This window comes from Cryptomeria japonica, chromosome 9 (genome assembly GCF_030272615.1).
Source record: "Cryptomeria japonica chromosome 9, Sugi_1.0, whole genome shotgun sequence".
Taxonomy (NCBI): domain Eukaryota; kingdom Viridiplantae; phylum Streptophyta; class Pinopsida; order Cupressales; family Cupressaceae; genus Cryptomeria; species Cryptomeria japonica.
In genome coordinates this window covers 109,638,104-109,658,129 of record NC_081413.1, presented here as the reverse complement: position 1 = coordinate 109,658,129, position 20,026 = coordinate 109,638,104, and the positions used below count along the sequence as shown (strand labels likewise).

Sequence of the window (20,026 nt, the reverse complement as noted above, 5' to 3'; positions counted from 1 at the left end):
TTCTGTGTATGATTGTGTACAATATACACGTCAACAGGACCCATGTCTGTACCTTCTTTAGGGGGTTTCCTATATTATGTAATTTTTGTTGATGACTTCTCTAGAAAGACCTGGATCTATTTTTGCCGTAAGGAGAGTAATGTTATAATACCAAGAGACTGATAAGCCACCATATCCATGCACAAGTAAAGCCCATGTAGAAATAAGAACATAACATTACTGTTTATAAAGATTAAGCTCAAAGACCAACCTCTAAAGCTTCAAAGACATACGGGCCAAAACAACATAAAATGCACAAAACCCTGACACCTGTTGGTTATGGTTACTAAAACAATAAAGATCAAGAGTTTGTTTTAATTAAACATCAAAACAATTCCAAAATCGAAAATATCAACATTAAGGCATAAAGTAGCTTTGGCCAAATAACTTCTCAAAAAACTCTGATACAAAAACCAGCATTACACTCAACCACCTTCATTCCCTTCTCAGGTACCACTTATGGGAAATGACGAATGCTGACATAAAAACAAACATCATAACTATAGCATCTTCACAAAAATTAATACAAGTTTATTTTCATTAAAGCCATAAACTTGATTTAATAAAACATTTGAAACACAAAAAGCACGTGCATTCCATTTAAAAACATTATTCCAATATAACCCACAAACATATAATTTTGACCAAAATACCCATTAACCCATTACTAGAAAATTTCCATCATATAAATCACAAAAGTTCACATAACCATTTTATACCAAACATTTACATACAAAAATATCTTTTATATATATAAATAAATATATATATATTTGTACGTATATGTTTGGTATAAATGTTCATTTGAATTTCTGAGAATTAATATGATGGAAATTTTCAAGTATTGAGTTATTGAATATTTTTTGGTCAAAATTATCTGTTTGGAGGATTGTACTGGAATAATGTTTTTAAATGGGAATGTGCGTGCTATATGTGTTTTAAATGTGTTTATTAGGATAAGTTTATGGCTTCAATGAAAATAAACTGGTGTTAAATTTTATGAGGATGCTATAGTTATGGTGTTTGTTTTTATATCGGCACTCGTCATTTCCCATCCATAGTTACAGCTGCGGCGTGGCATACCTCCAAAATCTTCCCAAGTGCAATTGGGAGAGTTATCCCCGTTCTATGCTTTTCCTTTTGGATGAAATCAAATTCCAAAAGTTGTCTCACTACCTCAAGTATGATCATCCTGTTTATCAGATACCTAGGAAGTTTGTATGGTTGGATCTAAATCCTTGAATCCGTAGGTATGTGAAGGTAGGAAATTGGATATACCAAGATCCATATCTCTCAATAAGCCTTGTTGGCTCCTCAGACAACCTTTTGTGGATCCCACCTTGCAGTAGCCTTGTGATGTACATGGTGAAAGCATCGTTCACCCTTCTATAGTGTTCAATCTTGTGCAGATGGAGCTGTGGATAACATTAATAAACTTTGTCTTGTCTTGGCCCATTCCTGACTTCACCTTTGTATATTAGTCCTTTGTATACAACAAATCTAGCAAGCAAGTACACGAGGTAGGAAGTCATGCCGAATGTCCTTGTCTTTTCCACATTCCTCAACTGGAATTCAAGGTTGTCACTTATAATCTTGGCCCAATTAATCACTGTTCCTCTTGATATGTCCTAAATAAGATAGAATATCCAATTCTCAAACAAAGCCCCTTGAGGTGTTCCCATCACTCTATTGAGTATGAATACCATATCACTGTATTCATCTTTGAAGTCCGATGATAGAAGCCTCTTGGGTAACTTAGAGTGGTGACGCCTAGGTTCAATGATCCACTCTTTGTTGATAACTGTCATGCATGCATCCGCCTTCTTCAAAAATTTAGCTTCATATTCATCCTTAGTTTTCTCTTTCATGTCCACACTCCTGGGGATTCCAAACACTTCAACGATTGCATCCTCGGCTAAGTATGCAAGCACTGTCCCTTTGGGTGACTAGATCATTCTAGTTATTGGATGATAGTGTTTTGCACACTCAATTATAAGCTCATTGCATTGTACGGATGGTGGAAAGCCAGCCACCTGATATATTCCACTCTTCATGATGTTGGCGGAAAGGGTGGAGGGAAGATGATTCTTCAATCCAAACATCGTTTGCCGCATTTGCTCCATGTCCAAGAATTCCATGTTTGTGTCCGTGATCTTCCATCGGGACAATAGCAATGATTCCGGATAGAAACCCTCTTGTACTATCTTCAATTGTTCCTTTCTTGCAGCGATTCCCGCCTTAGACATGGTACCTGTATGAAGCACAAAGTCAAATTTATGGAAAAATAACTTAAATGACTTGTTTTCAGAATTTATTAAGTTCTGATTTTTTATAATTTTATCAAAATTAGGGGTCCTAAAATCAGAAATTTCACTAATTTAAAACTTAAATTCTTAGAACATAATAACATTTGATCAAATTGGGGTCTAAAGCCCTTCTAAAACCTCAAATTTCAGACTTATGTAAGGTCTGATCATTAAAAATAAATCTGAAGACATGCATGTATACTCAGAAAATAATGATTTTGAAGTTCAAAAAGTATACCGCAAGTCAGAATTCACAAGAAAATGAGGTGTATAAGTCTGATTTTCTGATTTGAAAGTCTGAATACACCTCCCAAAATCTGAAAATGGCCTCCAAAAGTCTGGATACACCCTGGAAATGATGGAAATCAGTGGCTGAAAGTGGTCACAGCCATGCCACATGCTTGCATTTGAATTATCTCACCCTTCCAAGCTCAAAAATGGCCAAGCTTGGGCATAACTATGTGGCTGGAAATGAAGTTTCAGTCTGAAGATAACTCTGAAAATGAAGCTTCAAACCTGCACGAGCAATGATGTCCACACAAAATGCCCCCAGACTCCTCAAAAGTGATGTCCAAACAAAATCGCTTTTCACCCACAATGGATGGAAATGTAATTTCAGATCTGAGAATGAAAGTTCCAGGCAATGACCAGCAATGGTGTCCAAAATGGTTTCACAAATATTTCAAGCTATGGCGCCAAACTCAGATTTTCCTCATACACCAGCAATGGCGCCTCATAATGCTTCAAAAATGCCCAACCACATACAAAATTGTGGCCTCTCCAACAATGGCGCGAAGAACAAAATCGCCCAAAAATGTGGCCCAATTAGCCACAAAAATCGCTGCAACTCCTCCTTTGATGGTGGTGCCTAAGTCTGATTGGGCAAAATTGCCCTCTCCAATCTACAAATCTCCAATAATAATGGTGTCAAAATGACACTTGGGCGGAAATTGCCCAGCTGTAGTCTTCAGTTTGCCTTCAATCAGCCACCCAACTATCACAGCAGCAACTTATAATATTATTTTGGCTGGGGCATACTTTATCATGTTTTCACCTTGAGATTTCACCACACAAGCAATGTGGGATAAAACTTGCCCTTTATACAGCCTGGGGAAAAATTGATTTGCCTTGGGATCACATATTTATCATTAAATAATTATTGCTGGGCATTAAATAATTCGTAATAAGGCCAAAACAATTAAATATGGGCACACTTGGCATTAAATCCTTTCACTTTCATTAAATTTGAGCCAATTGGGGAAAATCGATTCATATTGGGACAACACTTTGCATTAAATTTCATCACAACTCATCACAAATGGCCCTTGGGGAAAAACGACTTCCATCTGGACACATTAAATTGCCTTATTTCATTCACCTTGTCCCAAAATTCCACTTTGGGGAAAATTGACCCTCATGAGGACAAATTAAAATTCGTCATTTTACTTGCATTGTCTGAAAAAGATCATCTTGGGGAAAAACGTGGGTCATCTGGACACTTAAAACTCGTTCATTTATTCATTTTGTCCACACATCTGGCCTTTGGGGAAAAATGACCCCTATCTGGCCAATTAAAATCCGTGCATCTCTTCATTTTGTCCACACATTTATCCTTGGGGAAAAACGACCCCCATCTAGACATATCAATTTTGTCCATGCACATCTTCTTTGTTGCTTGTTTTTCTTGAGAGATACTTTCTCCTCAATTCTTTCACAAAATTGGCTGTTGCTTATGTGGATTTCAATATGAATGATATTCATGGATATCATGAGGTTTACTAATGATTAGTATGATATATGATTTTATGGCTTATGATTTAATGTCAATTTCTAGTGACTAACATTGTGTGCAAGACTTAGATCAGAATTTTCCTTATGGAAGGCATTTCAAATAGGTAAAGTTGTATTCTTAACTGTACAATAATTCTTATTTTAATTGAAATTGCGATTGTAGGGCAAAATACAATACTATCTTAAGAAGGGACATTACACAAGTGTTGTGTTGGTTCTTTACCCTTAGTCCATTTTTTGTGTTCTGATATATTGGAAATCCTATTTAATTCATTGGTAGGCGCACTTCTTTGTGTCTTTAGAGATTAAGAATTGCCATTTACTTGTGGCTTGGAACATTTCCTGTTTTGACCTGAAGCCTGTTGCTAGATGTAAAGAATTGGTCTGATTCATTTTCTTTCAGGATGACAAAGAGCGGAACAAAAGATAATGTAATCTGCAAATGATAACCTATGTTTGAGTTCCTCCATTTACAGCTGGCTGCCCATATATTTTTCTTTCCTGTTTACGAAAGTCTAGACTTCTTAGAAATGTTTTTCTTAATATAATAAGTAGTTAGGAATTGAGAGAACCTCGTTGTTGTTGTCGTGTGACTTTGTTTAGAGTGAAAGAAGAAATGATTTGAGATCCTTTTTTTGAGGAGATAAACACTGTCTTACTATTAAAAAAGAGTAGGTATCTCTTGAAAAATAGTTGTTTGGGTTTGGATTGTCTTGATGGAGTTGTTATTAACTTCTTAGTAATCAAGATTGTTGGAAAATAGTTTCTTGCATGATATTTTATGTGTTGAGCATTTGTGAGAATTTGACCATCATTAAGATTTAGTTTGGAGTGGACATTGGTGTGTTGCAAGTGTGGGATAGACTTATAAAAATATGCTGTATTTGCCTTTCCTTTGAGAACCTAATCGTCTTTTGCTCTTCGCTTTAAATAGGTACTTTTTCCTTTCTTGTGCTAAAGTGAGGTCTATTATGATTGACTGTTCTTGGGCTGCCAAGCGTTTTATCAACCCTTGATTCAGGATTTGGTTTTGAATTACTGATGGTTTTTCTTGAGCATTTCTTATTTGCTAAAAACAATGAAATTAATTCTTTATTGGTTTGATCATTCTGTTTAATTCCTAATTTTGTGATGCAGATGCTTTAAGTTTTTTATGAATCTATAAATTGCATGCGCTGTATTATGTGGTGCCAATTTCCACCATTGGACAAAGTTTCTCAAAAGTTTCTTGTGGGTTAACCACATTCTTTCACATCTAAACAATGTTTTACTGAGTTTCAAAGACAGGGACGACAGGGGATGACAGGACGTGGTTCTGGTACAGGGGTACTTATGGGCCATTTTTTAGGGGATGGCAGGGACGGCTGCTAAAAGAATAGGGAACTTTTAAAAAATATAGAGAAATTTCAAATATGCATATCATAACATTGATAAAGCTTTCATCATAGACATTGTAGAAGTTTAATATAGCATTAGACTTGAATTGAGATTTCACATGAGAATCAACAAACAAATTAACAAAATTTAAATGCTTTCATTGTCAATGTGCATACATATTATATTAGAATTATAACAAAAATGCCCAAATGCTCCAAGTTTCAACTATGAAATGGCATAAACAGTAAAACTAAACAATAAACATAGAACTAAGAAAATACAAGGCTGTCCATAATCAGCACATGGTATGTCAAAGAGTTTAAATCAAAATGAGAGCTCGAGTTTGGGTCACTGCAAGTATAAGGGGCTGCCTCAACCAATGGAACCCCAACCAATCCCTCAGGTGTCTACTTACTTGCATAGCATCTTTGGGATTGACATCCCAACGTAAGGCTACAGTTTGACGATATGCAGGGTATGGCGATCCTATAGCTGCAAAGCTCTGTGTACAACCACCAACTTCTTCGATCATCTAGAGGTATGGTGGTTCCTCTCGACTGATTGGATGAAGCTATATGTGGACCAATTTGTCTTTGCAGCAGAGGGACTGGCAACTTAAGAAGACGAATGACAAGTACTCTCAGCTTTGGTGCATCCCTGCCATGTTGTGTCTACCATCCAATAGGGTCAATTTGAGCTGATGTAGCTCTATCCGACCTCACCTCTGGCTTGCTGAAGGTTAGACCCCAAAGATTGGTAAATGCAAGCTACTGTGTGCGAAGTAGAGTAGTGTTGTGACGTTTTCACACATCGCCCCATTGCAAATGGGGACCCCTGCTTTTTTGCTTTTTAGGGTTTGTTTTCTAGGTCTTTTAGGGTTTTGTCCGTTAGCCTTTGCATTTTGAGTGTCGCCCAAGGGATCACATGGATAGCAAGTCCGGCTTGAGTGATGTCTTGATCCTGAAATTTTGGCTAAGTCTGAAAGTCCTGATCCTGAAAATTGGCTAAGTCTGGAATGTCCTGATCCTGAAATTTGACTAAGTCTGGAAACTGAAAAACCTCCAAAACTAGATTTTGCAATGTAACTCTTGGAGGTCTGAAACCACTCTCAAACATCCTGAAAGTATATATGGAATATAACTTAAAGTATAAGAAAGAAGAAACATAGAAGAAAATGTCACTTATACTTTTATATGCCATAAAAATTATCCTGATAGAGAGTTCAAAAAGTCAAATTTCGCTCCTGTCCTTCACTGAGGATCCAGAGCGAATTTCGCTCCTGTCCCTCACTCAGGGACCAGGGCGAAAATGTTATTTAATGCATATTTGTCACTGACTTTTCTATTTTGTTTTGTACAGGGTCTCCAGGAGAGATGAGTGGACGTAGTTATGATGCTTTTGAAGGTTTGAAGGCATGAAAATGATGGATTTTGAAGGTTGAAGAGAAAGGCGCTCCTGTCCCTCACCAAGGGTCTAGGGTGAAAAAGCTTATTTGAGTCATTCCTGACCTTGTTTGGTCAAATTGAGACATCAAAGGCATGGTGGAGGACGAAATGAACGTGATAGAGCATCCAGACTTGATCAAAGACGATGAAATGATGGAGTTTTTGTCTAGAAAGGTAAAAGCGCTCCTGTCCCTCTCTGAAGGACCAGAGCGATTTTCTTTATATACACATTTTTAAACCTTTCTTGGGCTTGAACTCTTATTCATGGCGTATAACAAGATGATATCTTCCTTAGCCAAGAATTTCGAGATGAAGGATGAAGCACTTTGGCCTAGAAGACAAAAAGCGCTCCTGTCCCTCACTGAAGGACCATGGCGTTTTTACAAGATTCTCCTCTTTGTTTGAGATTTTGAGGCAAAGCCTGACTTGGATAGGAGGGAGAAATGATGTTTTATACCTTAGAGGCAATTGAGGGTTTTAAAGAACAAAGAAGTATGCCAAGATGTAAAAAGGCGCTCCTGTCCCTCTCCAAGGGACCAGGGCGAAAAACATGTTATCTAGCCTTTCTCGCCAATTTTGGACAAATCTAGGCCAAGGCACAAGTTTGAAAGGATGTTTAAAAGCTTCGAGTAGGAATTGAGATGCAAGAGTTGCAAATTTTGATGACAATTGGCAAAAGCGCCCCTGTCCCTCACTGAAGGACCAGGGCGATTTTTACAAAACCAATAACTTCCCTCCAAAATTATGCTAGGGCAAATTTGAGCAAGATTGGAAAGGTCTTCTAAATCATGATGAACAAAGGTTTGACTCCAAAAACTTGATGATCCTAGGCCAAATGCAAAAGTCGCTCCTGTCCTTCACTAGAGGACCAGGGCGAAAATCTTGGGAGAGCCTATTTTGCCTTGTAGTAACAAGTTAAGCATGCATAGAATGAACGAAGGGGATCATCGCTTACCCCACAACGAGAATTGGCATTTAAAAGATGAAGGATTGAGGACAAAAGTGAAAAGGCGCTCCTGTCCCTCTCCAAGGGTCCAGGGCGAAAATGTCCTAATGCACTTCCCTCCTAGAGATCAAATGAAATCAAACTCAAAACTTCAATTAAAAATGCCATTTAAATGTCTAGATGAAGTTTTGGGCGAAAAAAAGGAGGTATGCAAGGTCTAGACTGAAAAGTCGCCCCTGACCTTCACCAAGGGTCCAGGGCGAAATTGGTGATATCCTTCATTTTGACATTGTTTGAGCGTTGATATTCTTAAAATTCGCCAAATTTGCTCACTTCGAAGCCTTTGGAAGATTAAATCAAATTCACATTAAATTAAAGACATTTCAATTTAATAAATTAATTTTGTACCTTGAAATAATCAAAATAAACATCTTAGAGGTATTAAAATTAATTTAAATAATTAAAAGATTAAAGATTGAGCGCACAAGGCATTATTTTGTCTTTATTTATCAAGTCGGCCTTCTTCTTGGTGGTTTTTTTAAATTTTATTTTTAGGCCTATTTTGACAGGTCGGCCTCAACAAGAATCAAGGTAAAGCGCTCTATATATTGGAGGTGTGTTTTTTTCATCATTCAAATCATTCAATCATCCTTTCAAGTGCGAATTTGGAGAGCTAATTGAAGGTGCGAAATCTAGCTGGAGTGGAGTGAATTTCTACTAAGTGTGGAGACTAAGGAGGGGGAAATTCATTTTGAAGGCTATTGGAGAGGCGATTTTCTTGCTAGATTGGAGGATAATTTCCAGATTTTTGAAGAGGCTAGTGGAGTTTATTCTTTTCCAAGCTAGAGGAGGCGCAATTTGTTCAAGAGAAGGCTTTGATCTACACTTTGCCTAGCGAAATCTATTTTTTACATCATTTCTTAGAGTTTAAAACTCAAAAGAGGAGGTATGAAGAATCATTTTTGAAGTTCTTACTCAAGACTTATTGTGATCCCATTGCAATTTTGAAGATCCAAATTCCTTCATGATTAATTTGAAAATGTATAATTCTTGATTTATCATGACTTTTTTCAAGTTAATATCTTAAGTTTTACCTTTGAAAGGTCTTAAATTTCATGCTTTGAGGTTTGATGCTCAAAAGACTAACTTTAATATTTTGTGTAGGTATCAAATGGAGATCCCGGAAGTTGGAAAATCAAGCCAGATCAAGGACGGTCTCCTCCAAGAAGATCAAGCAAGGATAAGGGCGACTCCCTCCAGTCTAGCATCGACCAGGACGACCTTCTTCGATCTAGCATCATCAGGATAAGGGTGACCTCTTCCAGTCCAGTATTCCAAGGCGAGGTACATCATCATCCTGCAAATCAAGGACACAAGAACTCAGAGCAAAGGGTTCGTTGAAGAAGCAGATAGTTCCAGAAGAATTAATTAAGGCTAACTTCTCAACGTTACCAAATTGAGTATCAACCAAGTGTCAAATGAGGTGGCATCCCAGTCATCACTCCTCTAGTCAGTGTGGTCCACCTCAGCATGTCCAGATTCAATGTACCTAACTCATGGAAGGTGGCACAAACTTCGATGTACCTACCCCAGCTATCCATTGGTTGAATTTTCCGGAGAAGACATGTGTCCTTAAAATGTAATTTTTTCATTGGTCGAGCATTAAATGTTATGTAATGGTTGTAACAAACCCTAATTAGGGTTTTCGTTATTGAATCTTGGCCATTGATCTCAAATTGATCTAAGCCATCAAATTGTATTATGGGCACTATATAAGCCCCGACTCTTCATTTTGTAAAGGCAGTTAGAAGCAATTAGAAAGAAGTTAGCGATTAGAGAGTAGTTAGAAGGTGATTAGCTAGTTGATAGAATAGCAATTAGAGTAGAGTAGAGAGAGAAGGCAAAGATTGTTGCCAAGATGTTGTTGTAAAAGACTTGTAAAACTTCATTGAAGAAATGGTGAAATTTATGGGTCGATTCAACAATTTGCATGGTCTCTATACTTCTCATATTTGATTTCATGTTATTAGATGAGTGGAAGAAATGTGCTTGATTGATGGTGAAATTCGTATATCCATACTACTAGCAGTTTGTTGATTGCAGACTTGCCTTGTGTAGTCAACTGGAATCATTCAGCTTAAGCTTAACTTCAATTGTCGCTTCTTCATTGATATGCATCAGACTGATGGTGTCTATGCCTGCAGTGATGATTTGAACATCATAAAGCTTTCCTTCGAAGATCGCACTAACCTTGTGGAGATGGTCCTGGGACGTCAAGACAAGACTTAGTTAGAATTTCATCAAAGATCATTCATTGCTCTTACATTCTTAGTGTTAGGATTAGATCCTTTCCTCGCCCTCATCTTTTTTCCCTTTTTTTTTCAAATCTAAGTCAGTGAAATCCTGTGTTCCAGCAATATTCAAAGCAAATCAGAAGTTCAGTCATCAAGTGTAAGTCCCCTTGTGATTCCAGCAAAATCACATCATACCACAGAGAGCTTATCCACACGTAGAGATCCTACAACAAAGAACCTTGAAGTCACCCTGATTGATCCTTTTCGCGATATCTTCAGCATTCAGAGGCTTTACTCAAGAGAGGATAAGGTACCCTTGGGTATTTTATTCTGTGTTTGATAGTGTACAAAATACACGTCAACAAGTAGTATCCTCTTCAGTATGCATTTTTGCAAGGGTCCTAAAGAAGCCTTCTTTCACTTCTTCATCACTAGATAGAGGCACTCTCCCATGTCTCCATGCATACAATTTGTGATTGAGAGCATAGGCCGCCATATGAAGCAGGGTGTTCATAATGTTCTATCGGTGGGGCGTAAGATGCTTCTCATAAAATCCCAATGTAGGGTCCCTGCTGTGAATTGCTTGCTTGATCTGTCCAGGCATGCTATCAAAGGTCTCATAAATCTCACCAAGGTCAATATATCTAATGACTTGCACAATAGGCTCAATGAAGGAGCAAACATATCTGCAAGTGCAAACAAGTTACAAAAATTGAAATCATAAAAAAGAATGGACATGTTTCACAAGTTAGAAACATATATGAAATTCAAATTACTAAATTAAATTAACATTTTAAATATTAAATAATAATTTCAGCAATGCCAATTTTCTTACCTCATTGTGGACCACCAGTTTTCATTAAGGATTTTTTATTTCAATTTTCTTCTCTCAGATGTGCTTGCCTAATGACATCTACCCCTCTCTGCATTGACCACCATTGATTGTAGAGCCTCTTGGACCTCAAGCATCCTCTCTATAAAATGAAGTAGCTGACATTTCTAGTCTCCATAGGCTGAATTCCTTCCTTGAAAATGTCCTATACAAAGCAAGTGAAGTGTGATGGTACAACGTTAGATGAATCACATGATTAGAAAGCAGTAATACTGGAAGAACGATCAGTTTCAGGGCCCCATTCTTTCATACACCATTCATATCCATACATTCGCATGATCATAAGGAAGTGAATCAGAAACAGTGATCAGATCATTACTAGGATCGGGTCCTCTATATTTCTCACATATCTAGCAAAATCTACAAACATTTCATTGTATAATTACCCTTCAGATCAGATCTCAGACGTATTCATATAAGGCATTTATACATTGCTACAATAATCCTTAGGAGCTTATGCTTGATTAATAGTACATAAGAAGTTGTTCACACATTCAAGAAGAATCATTGCTAAACTGAAGTTTAATGAATTATTCTTACTCCTATTGTTCCAATCAAGGTCCTGGTATAATAGCTACAATCGCCTCTTGATAGCATTACTTAACCAATCATTGACAAAAATTATTAGGAAGCCCACAAGGGACATTACACCATGCATTCTACAACTCTAAGAAAATAAGAGCCTGTTGTACTAGTGACAATAAGATTGATGAGTGGCTGATGTTTGATATCGGTCCACCCATCCGTGATTACGGAGCATCCATCCCTTATCCATGTTTGTATCATAACTTCCATCAAAACACTCACCTTGGAGTACTCTCTATCAAGAAGGGTGGTGCATAGCTTAGTTTCTCCAGGTGGAACAAATGAGAGACCAGCAGCTCGAATATCTTTGAACATTTGTTTAAAATATGGTTAACGTGAGACATGAAAGGGGGTATGGCATGAGCATAAAAAAACTTAGCAATATTCACCACATCTTTGGTTTGTACATTAAACAAATCTGCAACATTAGCTCTTCTCTTCTTTCCCCTAGTAGAAATTGTCGAACTCTCTGCCCCATGAGAAGCAACATCCATGGATTTTGTAGGCATTGACACACTAGGTTGCACACTCTCCAATGGTTTCCCTTTACTTGATGCATCCCTCTCCATATGCAATCTACTTGAGTTATTTTTTTGCATAAAACTTAGCAATATTCACCACATCTTTGGTTTGTACATTAAACAAATCTGCAACATTAGCTCTTCTCTTCTTTCCCCTAGTAGAAATTGTCGAACTCTCTGCCCCATGAGAAGCAACATCCATGGATTTTGTAGGCATTGACACACACTAGGTTGCACACTCTCCAATGGTTTCCCTTTACTTGATGCATCCCTCTCCATATGCAATCTACTTGAGTTATTTTTTTGCATAAAACTCTAGTATAGCTTCCCCTATATTGTTTGTGGCACAAATGACACTTCCATACTCTACTACCCCCCGAATTTATTTTCATAGCTTTGTCAACTCTTGTTGCAAATTGTAATAGAGGTTTTTTGGGGTTGAATGGGCCTTTTGCATAGGTTTTGAGGACTTGGGAAGGACAATCAAATGTATTTGAACTTGCTGGGTTTGAACTTGAAGACCCCCCAATGGCTGCCATACTACTAGGTCTATTTATTTCTTGCATTTAGACTTCAACATCCTCAGTATCACTACTCCCACTTCTGCTCATGATTTTGTTTTGGTAATAATTGCAAAAAGAGCTGCAAGTTTAAATTAAAAAAAACTCACTAGGCCCTCTCTATGTGTTGTAAACTTGAAAAAGAATTGAAAAAATGTAAAACAAATGCCAAAAACAAATGAAAGATGAATTACTTACCTCTAGTGTAGAATATTTGATTCCCTAGACCTCTCTTTTAACTACTGTTCAGTATTTCACCACCTGCTGCTCCTCTCTTGCTGCACTTCACTTTGTTTGCAAATGATAGAATGAATGAGTTTTTTGTCTTTTTGGTTGATATGAACGAAAGATTAGGTTTAGGTTTACTTTAGAGGAGCCCATCCCTTTTTGTGTTTTTTTAAAATGTGTTCAAATTTGGCATGGGCCATAGGGGATGGCTAGCTGCCCCCTACCTCCCTTGCAAAATTTCCAGCTGTATTGGGGATGTTTCTGAATTTTGATGGCGAAAGGGACTGGAAGGGGACATTTCCTACCCGTCCCAAAGTCCTTGAAATATTTTGGGGACAGGGATGGGGGTAAAAGCATAGGGGACATGTCCTTGTGGAACATAGAATCTAAATTGTGGCCACTGAATCCGGCTGTTTGGTATTATGGAGAGCATAACAGGTCTGTGATTTTAAAGAGTGGTGTCCAAACCTAGTGCTGAGCACAACTATTTGAATCAATCCATTTTTCGTAAATCAGTACTTTGTGTAATTTATCAGCAAAGCGTTAGCTATTTTTCCTTGTATTTGTCCATTTTTACAGCTCATCATTGTACTCCATATCTATCATGCATTCTTGAAAAGATCTATTAGGGCATCTGTTATTCAGAGGTTAAAACCCTTGTATACTTTTCCTCTCCAGGGTATTTTATAGGGTTGAATTTATCCATCAGAATTAGATGTTTTCTACAGAGAGATTCTCTCTAGTCCTTTAGACTTTCTAAGTAATTACTCCTCAAATTTTCTATTGGGGAGGGAGGAAGGGAGATTGATGTCCTGTTTTGTGGAACATAAAAAAGAATCTGAACCCCTTTTAAATTTTGAGTGCTTCCACTGCTTTTTCTTTTAATAGAAGTAGGTTTGCTTGCCTCTGTACTATGTATATGATCCTTAATAAATTTTTGAGCTTTTGTTATTTTCTGGAGGTGTATCAAATCAATCCTCTTTGAATGTTTTGTGTTTTAGAGCAGTTGTATGTTGGGGGCATCAATTCCACCAACATTCCAAGAGAAAAGATGAATGCATTGGCTTTAATAGGGTGTTCATCCTCTGCATAGATTTCCACTGATACGAACTTAAGGTAGATCTATTTTATTCTCTTGATGGTTTTGTCATCATGCATTGTAACTTATATCCAAAAATCGATTACCTTTTGTGGTTGGTTTTCTTTTTTCTACTGGGTTGTTTTGAATTATTTGAGTTCTCTGGTATGAATAATATTAGGAAGCCAAGGTCTTCACAAGCTTTGATAAATGATCCCTTGAGCCCTGGTGCAATTTGCAGTAGATTGTAGGCTTGAAAGGGTTGCTTGGATATGATGATTTTGAGGATGGATTTATAGGTTCATTTCAGGATGTACATATCCAAGTGTGAGTCTTCAATGGTTCTAGGCTTCTAGCAATGCACAGTATTACATTTACAAGTAGCACGTTTTTGTTAAAGAGAGCCAAAACCTGGTTGATATATGTTATTTTGCTAACGGGTGGAAAACAATGAGTTAGTTAGAGGGGGAGAAGGAATATTGGTTGACAGATAGTGTTGTTTATATGCTTGTACTGGATCAAATGCTATTCTTGTAGACTTGTGAAGTTAATATTTCTGAACCAAGTTTGGTTCTTCAGTATTAATTGACTGCATGAAGCATGTAATGTATGAAACAATGAGTTTAATTTTTGTTTATTGTTTGTGTGAAATTTTAATGAACGTGTGTTTGTACTGCTGAATTTGTCAATGCTGTTTCTTTGTTATTTTCTGTATTGAAGTCTCCGAGATAAGTATTTCCATGTTACTGACTGAATCACAGGCTAGATGTTCTCGTATCTGGAAATACCTAGTTCTTGGATTACCAAGTTCCCTTTTTGCATGCAGCAGAGATTTTTTGGCAATTTTCATTTTAAGTTACATGCAGCTTGTTTAGAATTGTTGATGACAATACAGCCTCAAAAGTTATGTCTGCAGTTGAGTAACAAGTTTGATTTCTTCTATGCATAGACAAAAACTTACCCCCATCTTAGCCTTATTCTTTTCCTAACCTAATCAGGGAGTTTGGGTTTTAAGGTGCAACGCTTACAGTGAGCATGTTGGATGGCTTTGAGATCCATGCTGACATGATAAAATTGTTGACTTTTCACTTATCTGATAACCAAAAGGAAATTTTCATTTAGAGTCTGGATTTATTTTCATCAAGATTATCTTGGCTTTTAATAGAAAAATATGCATTAAATAACAAAGTATTGAGTATGGCTTTATTCTTTAGAACATTTTCTAATATTTTTTTCTGTGTTATTCAGTGAGGATGAGTTAAGGACATATTTGACAGACAAAGATGCTTACAACAAAATTCTACACTCTATAGGCGAAGTGAAGCATATGGGCCATGTAATTTTTCTCAACCATATTTCTGTGATGTATTTAGAGATGTTCTATGCATAATGTATCGTGATCTGCATCTATATGTGGGGATGTATTGGGAATAATTGAAAACATATTTCCCACCTGTCAAGTTTTGTCAAGGAAAAATGATCGATTAATTCAACTGCAGTGCAAAAATGTAAACAACAATGTTTCAATAGGTATTGGGATTGCCCAATTCAAACAATGCATATAACATGCAATAATTTTTGTAATAGAGAAGTTTGATATGTGTGCTTTCTGCACAGATACTTGAATCTGCATACTGGCACAAGTACTCGCACAATATGACATGAATACCATGTAGGAGTGTATAGGTGTACTAGCCTGTATCAGTTACACCCAGATACAACTACTTGGTCGTCCAGAGATATATCTAGCCCAAAAAACTAAAAACAAAAATGAATTTTAAAGCAAAGAACTGGAACAGAGTGGATAAAACATGTAATATGTGTGCCCCCTCTTGCAACTCATTTACAGACATAAGAGTAGACTGAGAATTTGGATGTAAGAGAGAGTTAAGATGCTGGGTGTCCGATGGATGTGAAAGGAGTGGAGTGACCATTTGCAAGAGAATTTGTTGGATGTAAAGGAGTAGGATGCCATTTATATGAGTTTGTTGATAGGTGTTACACAATGAGAGGTATGGAGAGAACTTTTCTTGTTTTAGAACTCTAGGAGTCCAATGCATGAGTTGCTCAGCTATCCTCCCAGGTTTTAGTTAGATCACGTAGAAACTTAAATAAAAACCAAAAGGTAAGAACACTACAAAAATTTAAATTTAAATTAAAACCTGCTTATATTCAAGCTTTATATATTTTCATTTCTTATTACTGAAAATAAAATTATAAGAAAAGAAATGAGTGTTAAAGTATAAACTCAATTTATAATGAAGACTCCTTTGAAATTTCAGAAATCAATTCCTTAACTATGGTAACAATACTTTCTGGACTCACTGTTACTTATTTTATAACAAATAACAATTGCTTATCTATTTCCAAACAAGTAACAACACAAAAAAACAACTAATTCTAGAATTCTGAACAAATGGACAGCACAATTTCTAAGTTACCCAAAACAACTGAGAAACCAAAAGCATATCATGTTCCAAAGCTAAAATATCTCCAGCAATTGACTGAGTCTGGCATTAATTTCATACTATTAATGGGGAATGAAAAATTTAAATTAAATATAAAACTTTCCAGCCGGTTACAAGTATAACAACCATTTAATCTAACGGATTTCAGAAAATAACACTTCTACCTGCTTTGTAATCCTTACGAGTTGCAACTAGTCATTACATAACTGATCCCTGTGATCTTTGCGCCATTAACATTTGGCACTTTTCTATGTATAAATGAAAATCTATAGGCCAGATCAATTATGGAATGTCAATCCATCTTCTTGTCTACCATCTTCAGATCGGTCATTATGTCTTATATCTCCATATCAGCAAGCTTGGCTTTCATGCTAATTTTCTCAACCTGTTGTGCAGAGATCATTATCAACTCTTGTGCCATTTCTAAGTATTTATGCTATATCTCTCTTAGATGTATTATAAAAGACAGCATGAAGCACACAGTCAAGTTATAAAATCCTTTTGTGAAATTAACTTCCATTGCATGGTGGTGACTTGAGCAAATTCCACTGTAAAGTTAAATGCATCAACTTTATTATTGATTTCTGAAGTGCCCATAAGTGTTTATCCATCAAAACTTGTGTTTGTTCAATCTCAGCATTCACTAGTCATCTGTTTGGTTGTTAAGTTTACTACCTAGATTCTTACATCAGAGAGCACCAGAAAAGCCACTTTCACTGAAGCTTTGGTTCTGGCTATAATCTGTATTTCATTGTGTAATGTGTTTTCCCTCTGGAGAAGAACACATAACTGACCGTTTATAATGATGCCTTTTCTGAATACCATCAACTAAGGAACTTGAGAAGTTATCCTTTACTGCTGGGCCAGTGGCAGCTCTCCAACTACTTGTCAACTGCTACCTGGGCACAGGAACAGACAAATTATGAGTTTCATCACTACTGTGGGAGTTACATAGGCCTTGGATGTTAGGAGAGATTCTAAAGGGTGTGCCTTGCTTCCTCTTTGCATTGACATGCCTAGCCTCCCAACCTTCGGCACTCACCAATGAGCATAACTATATTGTGTATCAGTCCTTTCATAATGATCAATGATGGCACCAATGGTTCGTCCCTTCCAGTGGCTGACCGAGATATTTGATGAAACTTTAATCCCTTCTATTCATACAGTTTTCATCAGCCCTTGCTCTTTGTGGATATTGTACCCTTCCACATGGCTATTTTGTATTGGTCTCTCAACTACTTGTGTTGTTGCACTCTTTCATTCTGTTTTTAGCACTTTCATTTCTTTATTTTGTTTTATTAGGATGCTCTGTTCCTGGGTCTTTCTACCATGCACTTATGTTTTCTTGAGTCTCATTTATCAACTTTTTGTCACTCATGGACAAGAATATAGTAATATACTTATTTGACTCAAGGTTTTGAATTTCGTTGTTTATTCCTGCAATTTTTTTCTTCTGATTATTAAAGGTTTCCTTGGTGTACTTGCTCATGGAGTTTGGGACTGATCCAGGGTCCATTCATTGCCTCTTTCTTCTCTGTGATTCATCCAGAATATCTTCTTCAGTAGTTGTGATGAAAGGCTGGCCTCTCTTAACCCTCCTAGTATTCACTCGTTTCCATCTCTTATTTTTATTTATCCAGGGCTCTTCTATCGTTACCAGGAACTTGGGTATCCTTTGTCTGGGCAATTTCACACCTTCAAAGAATTGCTTAATAAAGTTCCAAGAAAATTCCTCTGGCAGATAAAATGCAGTTCTCAATCTCAACCATTGTAGTAGACAAATCTTCAGTGTGGTTGGTGACCTGAGGTGCAGGTAGAGATGGAATAGAGGAACCACCTTACTTGTCGTAGGAACTTGATAAATTCCCATTTTTCTTATGAAATTCACCCCTTATACTTCTTCTGCCCCAGATGATTGGTCTGCCAATACTTGTGCCTGCTTTACAGTTTCTTTTGGCACTTGTGAATAACCTCTTTCTTTCATTTTGCTTATAATTCCATGTTATACTCAGTATTCACATTACACACATACATGTCCTTAGGCATATGCATGTAGACCATACTATTCTGGGCATCCTGGGATTGTAGGTATCTACGAATATTCAATATTGCCATGTGGTTAACAGGACCTATAATCTTACTCTCTTAATTGTAAAGTTAAAATACTGTGAGCTCTGATCTTTATGGCTGGGTACCCGTTGAATTTATGCTGCCCTAGAATGATGGGTAATTTTGGATATATGCCCAGATATTTTGCCTCTAAAATCCCAGCTATTTCTTGGGCATACTGGTAATCGATTTCCATGATTATCAAATGCTTAGTAACATAGTAAGGATGATGATGGGGCTCAGTCAATGCCCCTTCCACCCAAACCAATGTAAAAGTTCCCCACAGAAACTGGCTCCCAACCCAATGTTGTTACTTAATGTCATAAGAATTCTAGGCATCTCAGTATCTGTAATGGCTCTATGTACCAAGGGCAGAAACTGGTTGCATATGAGGGTGTAATAGGGGGTGATACTAGTGGCTATAAACAAGTGCCATAAACTACATGCATGCCATCAATATCAGGTTTTCAGTAGAGTAAGAATTTTGTATAAAGATTCAGAAGAGTACTGCATAAAGCATCTATTAGGTAAGAGTACCTTTAAAACATCTTCCTCCTTGCAACAACATTGAATTGTTTTTCCAAGTTAAAAGCAGTAATTTCACTCCAGTTAGAAATTTCAAATTACATTTCCATTCAGCAAAATGTCTAGTAATGATACCCACTTGCTATAGACATGCTCTGTATTAGAGGCTTCATACAATTCATTTAGTAAAGTCACGGCTCTCTAGTTGTTGGGACAAAAGATCTAACTGGATAAGAGAAATCTGCTTTTCTCTTGAAGCTATCTGGATTCTCTGCCCATCCCCACAATACGTCTAAAATGACCGAGTCATCATCCTCAAGATGTTCTACCACCTTTTCAACGCTCTGTCGGTTGGAACAAAGTGTCGGGTCTGGCGATTTCAGCATCTAACCGAATGTGAAAACTGGAAATGTCTGCTACTGGCTTTCCCAAATTTGAAACTGAAACACCATTCTCTTTTCAACCTGTTAAACACTCATTCTAATGGTATCCATGCATGGGAAGTCATTTGGTTTTGCAGGCACATGATGCAAATATGACTTTCTGATACTCTCAGCATATTTGGCTTCCTCTTGAACTGATTGAGAGAGTCTAGAGGCAGCAAGTTGTATTCTTGAATTTGTGAAAGAGGGCATTGTAGCTTGCAGCCGTGGATATAGTGGTAGAAAATGTAGTATCTTGATGTTCTGGTGGAACTGAATTAACTTGCTAAGTAATTTGCTTCCGTTTTGGTGCCATTATTAATAGGTTTTGTAATGTAGTTGCCAATCTCAACAAGTACTTCTCTTCTCCTGTTGATTTCTGACTTTCTTAACACTTAGCTGATACTGCTTAGATTTCTCAGAGAAAACATCTTCCTCCT

The 20,026-nt window shown here is 37.0% G+C and overlaps 1 protein-coding gene across 3 annotated transcripts in view; it reads left to right on the top strand.

The window, feature by feature from the left end:
• Nucleotides 1–20,026, top strand: part of LOC131062800 (vacuolar protein-sorting-associated protein 37 homolog 1) — a 112,960-nt gene that overhangs the window by 24,851 nt on the left and 68,083 nt on the right. For all 3 annotated transcript variants that reach the window (XM_059210966.1, XM_057996541.2, XM_057996540.2), the window contains one exon: nucleotides 15,311–15,398. In XM_059210966.1, the coding sequence (XP_059066949.1) occupies nucleotides 15,311–15,398 (88 nt within the window). The remainder of the gene's footprint in view (nucleotides 1–15,310; nucleotides 15,399–20,026) is intronic.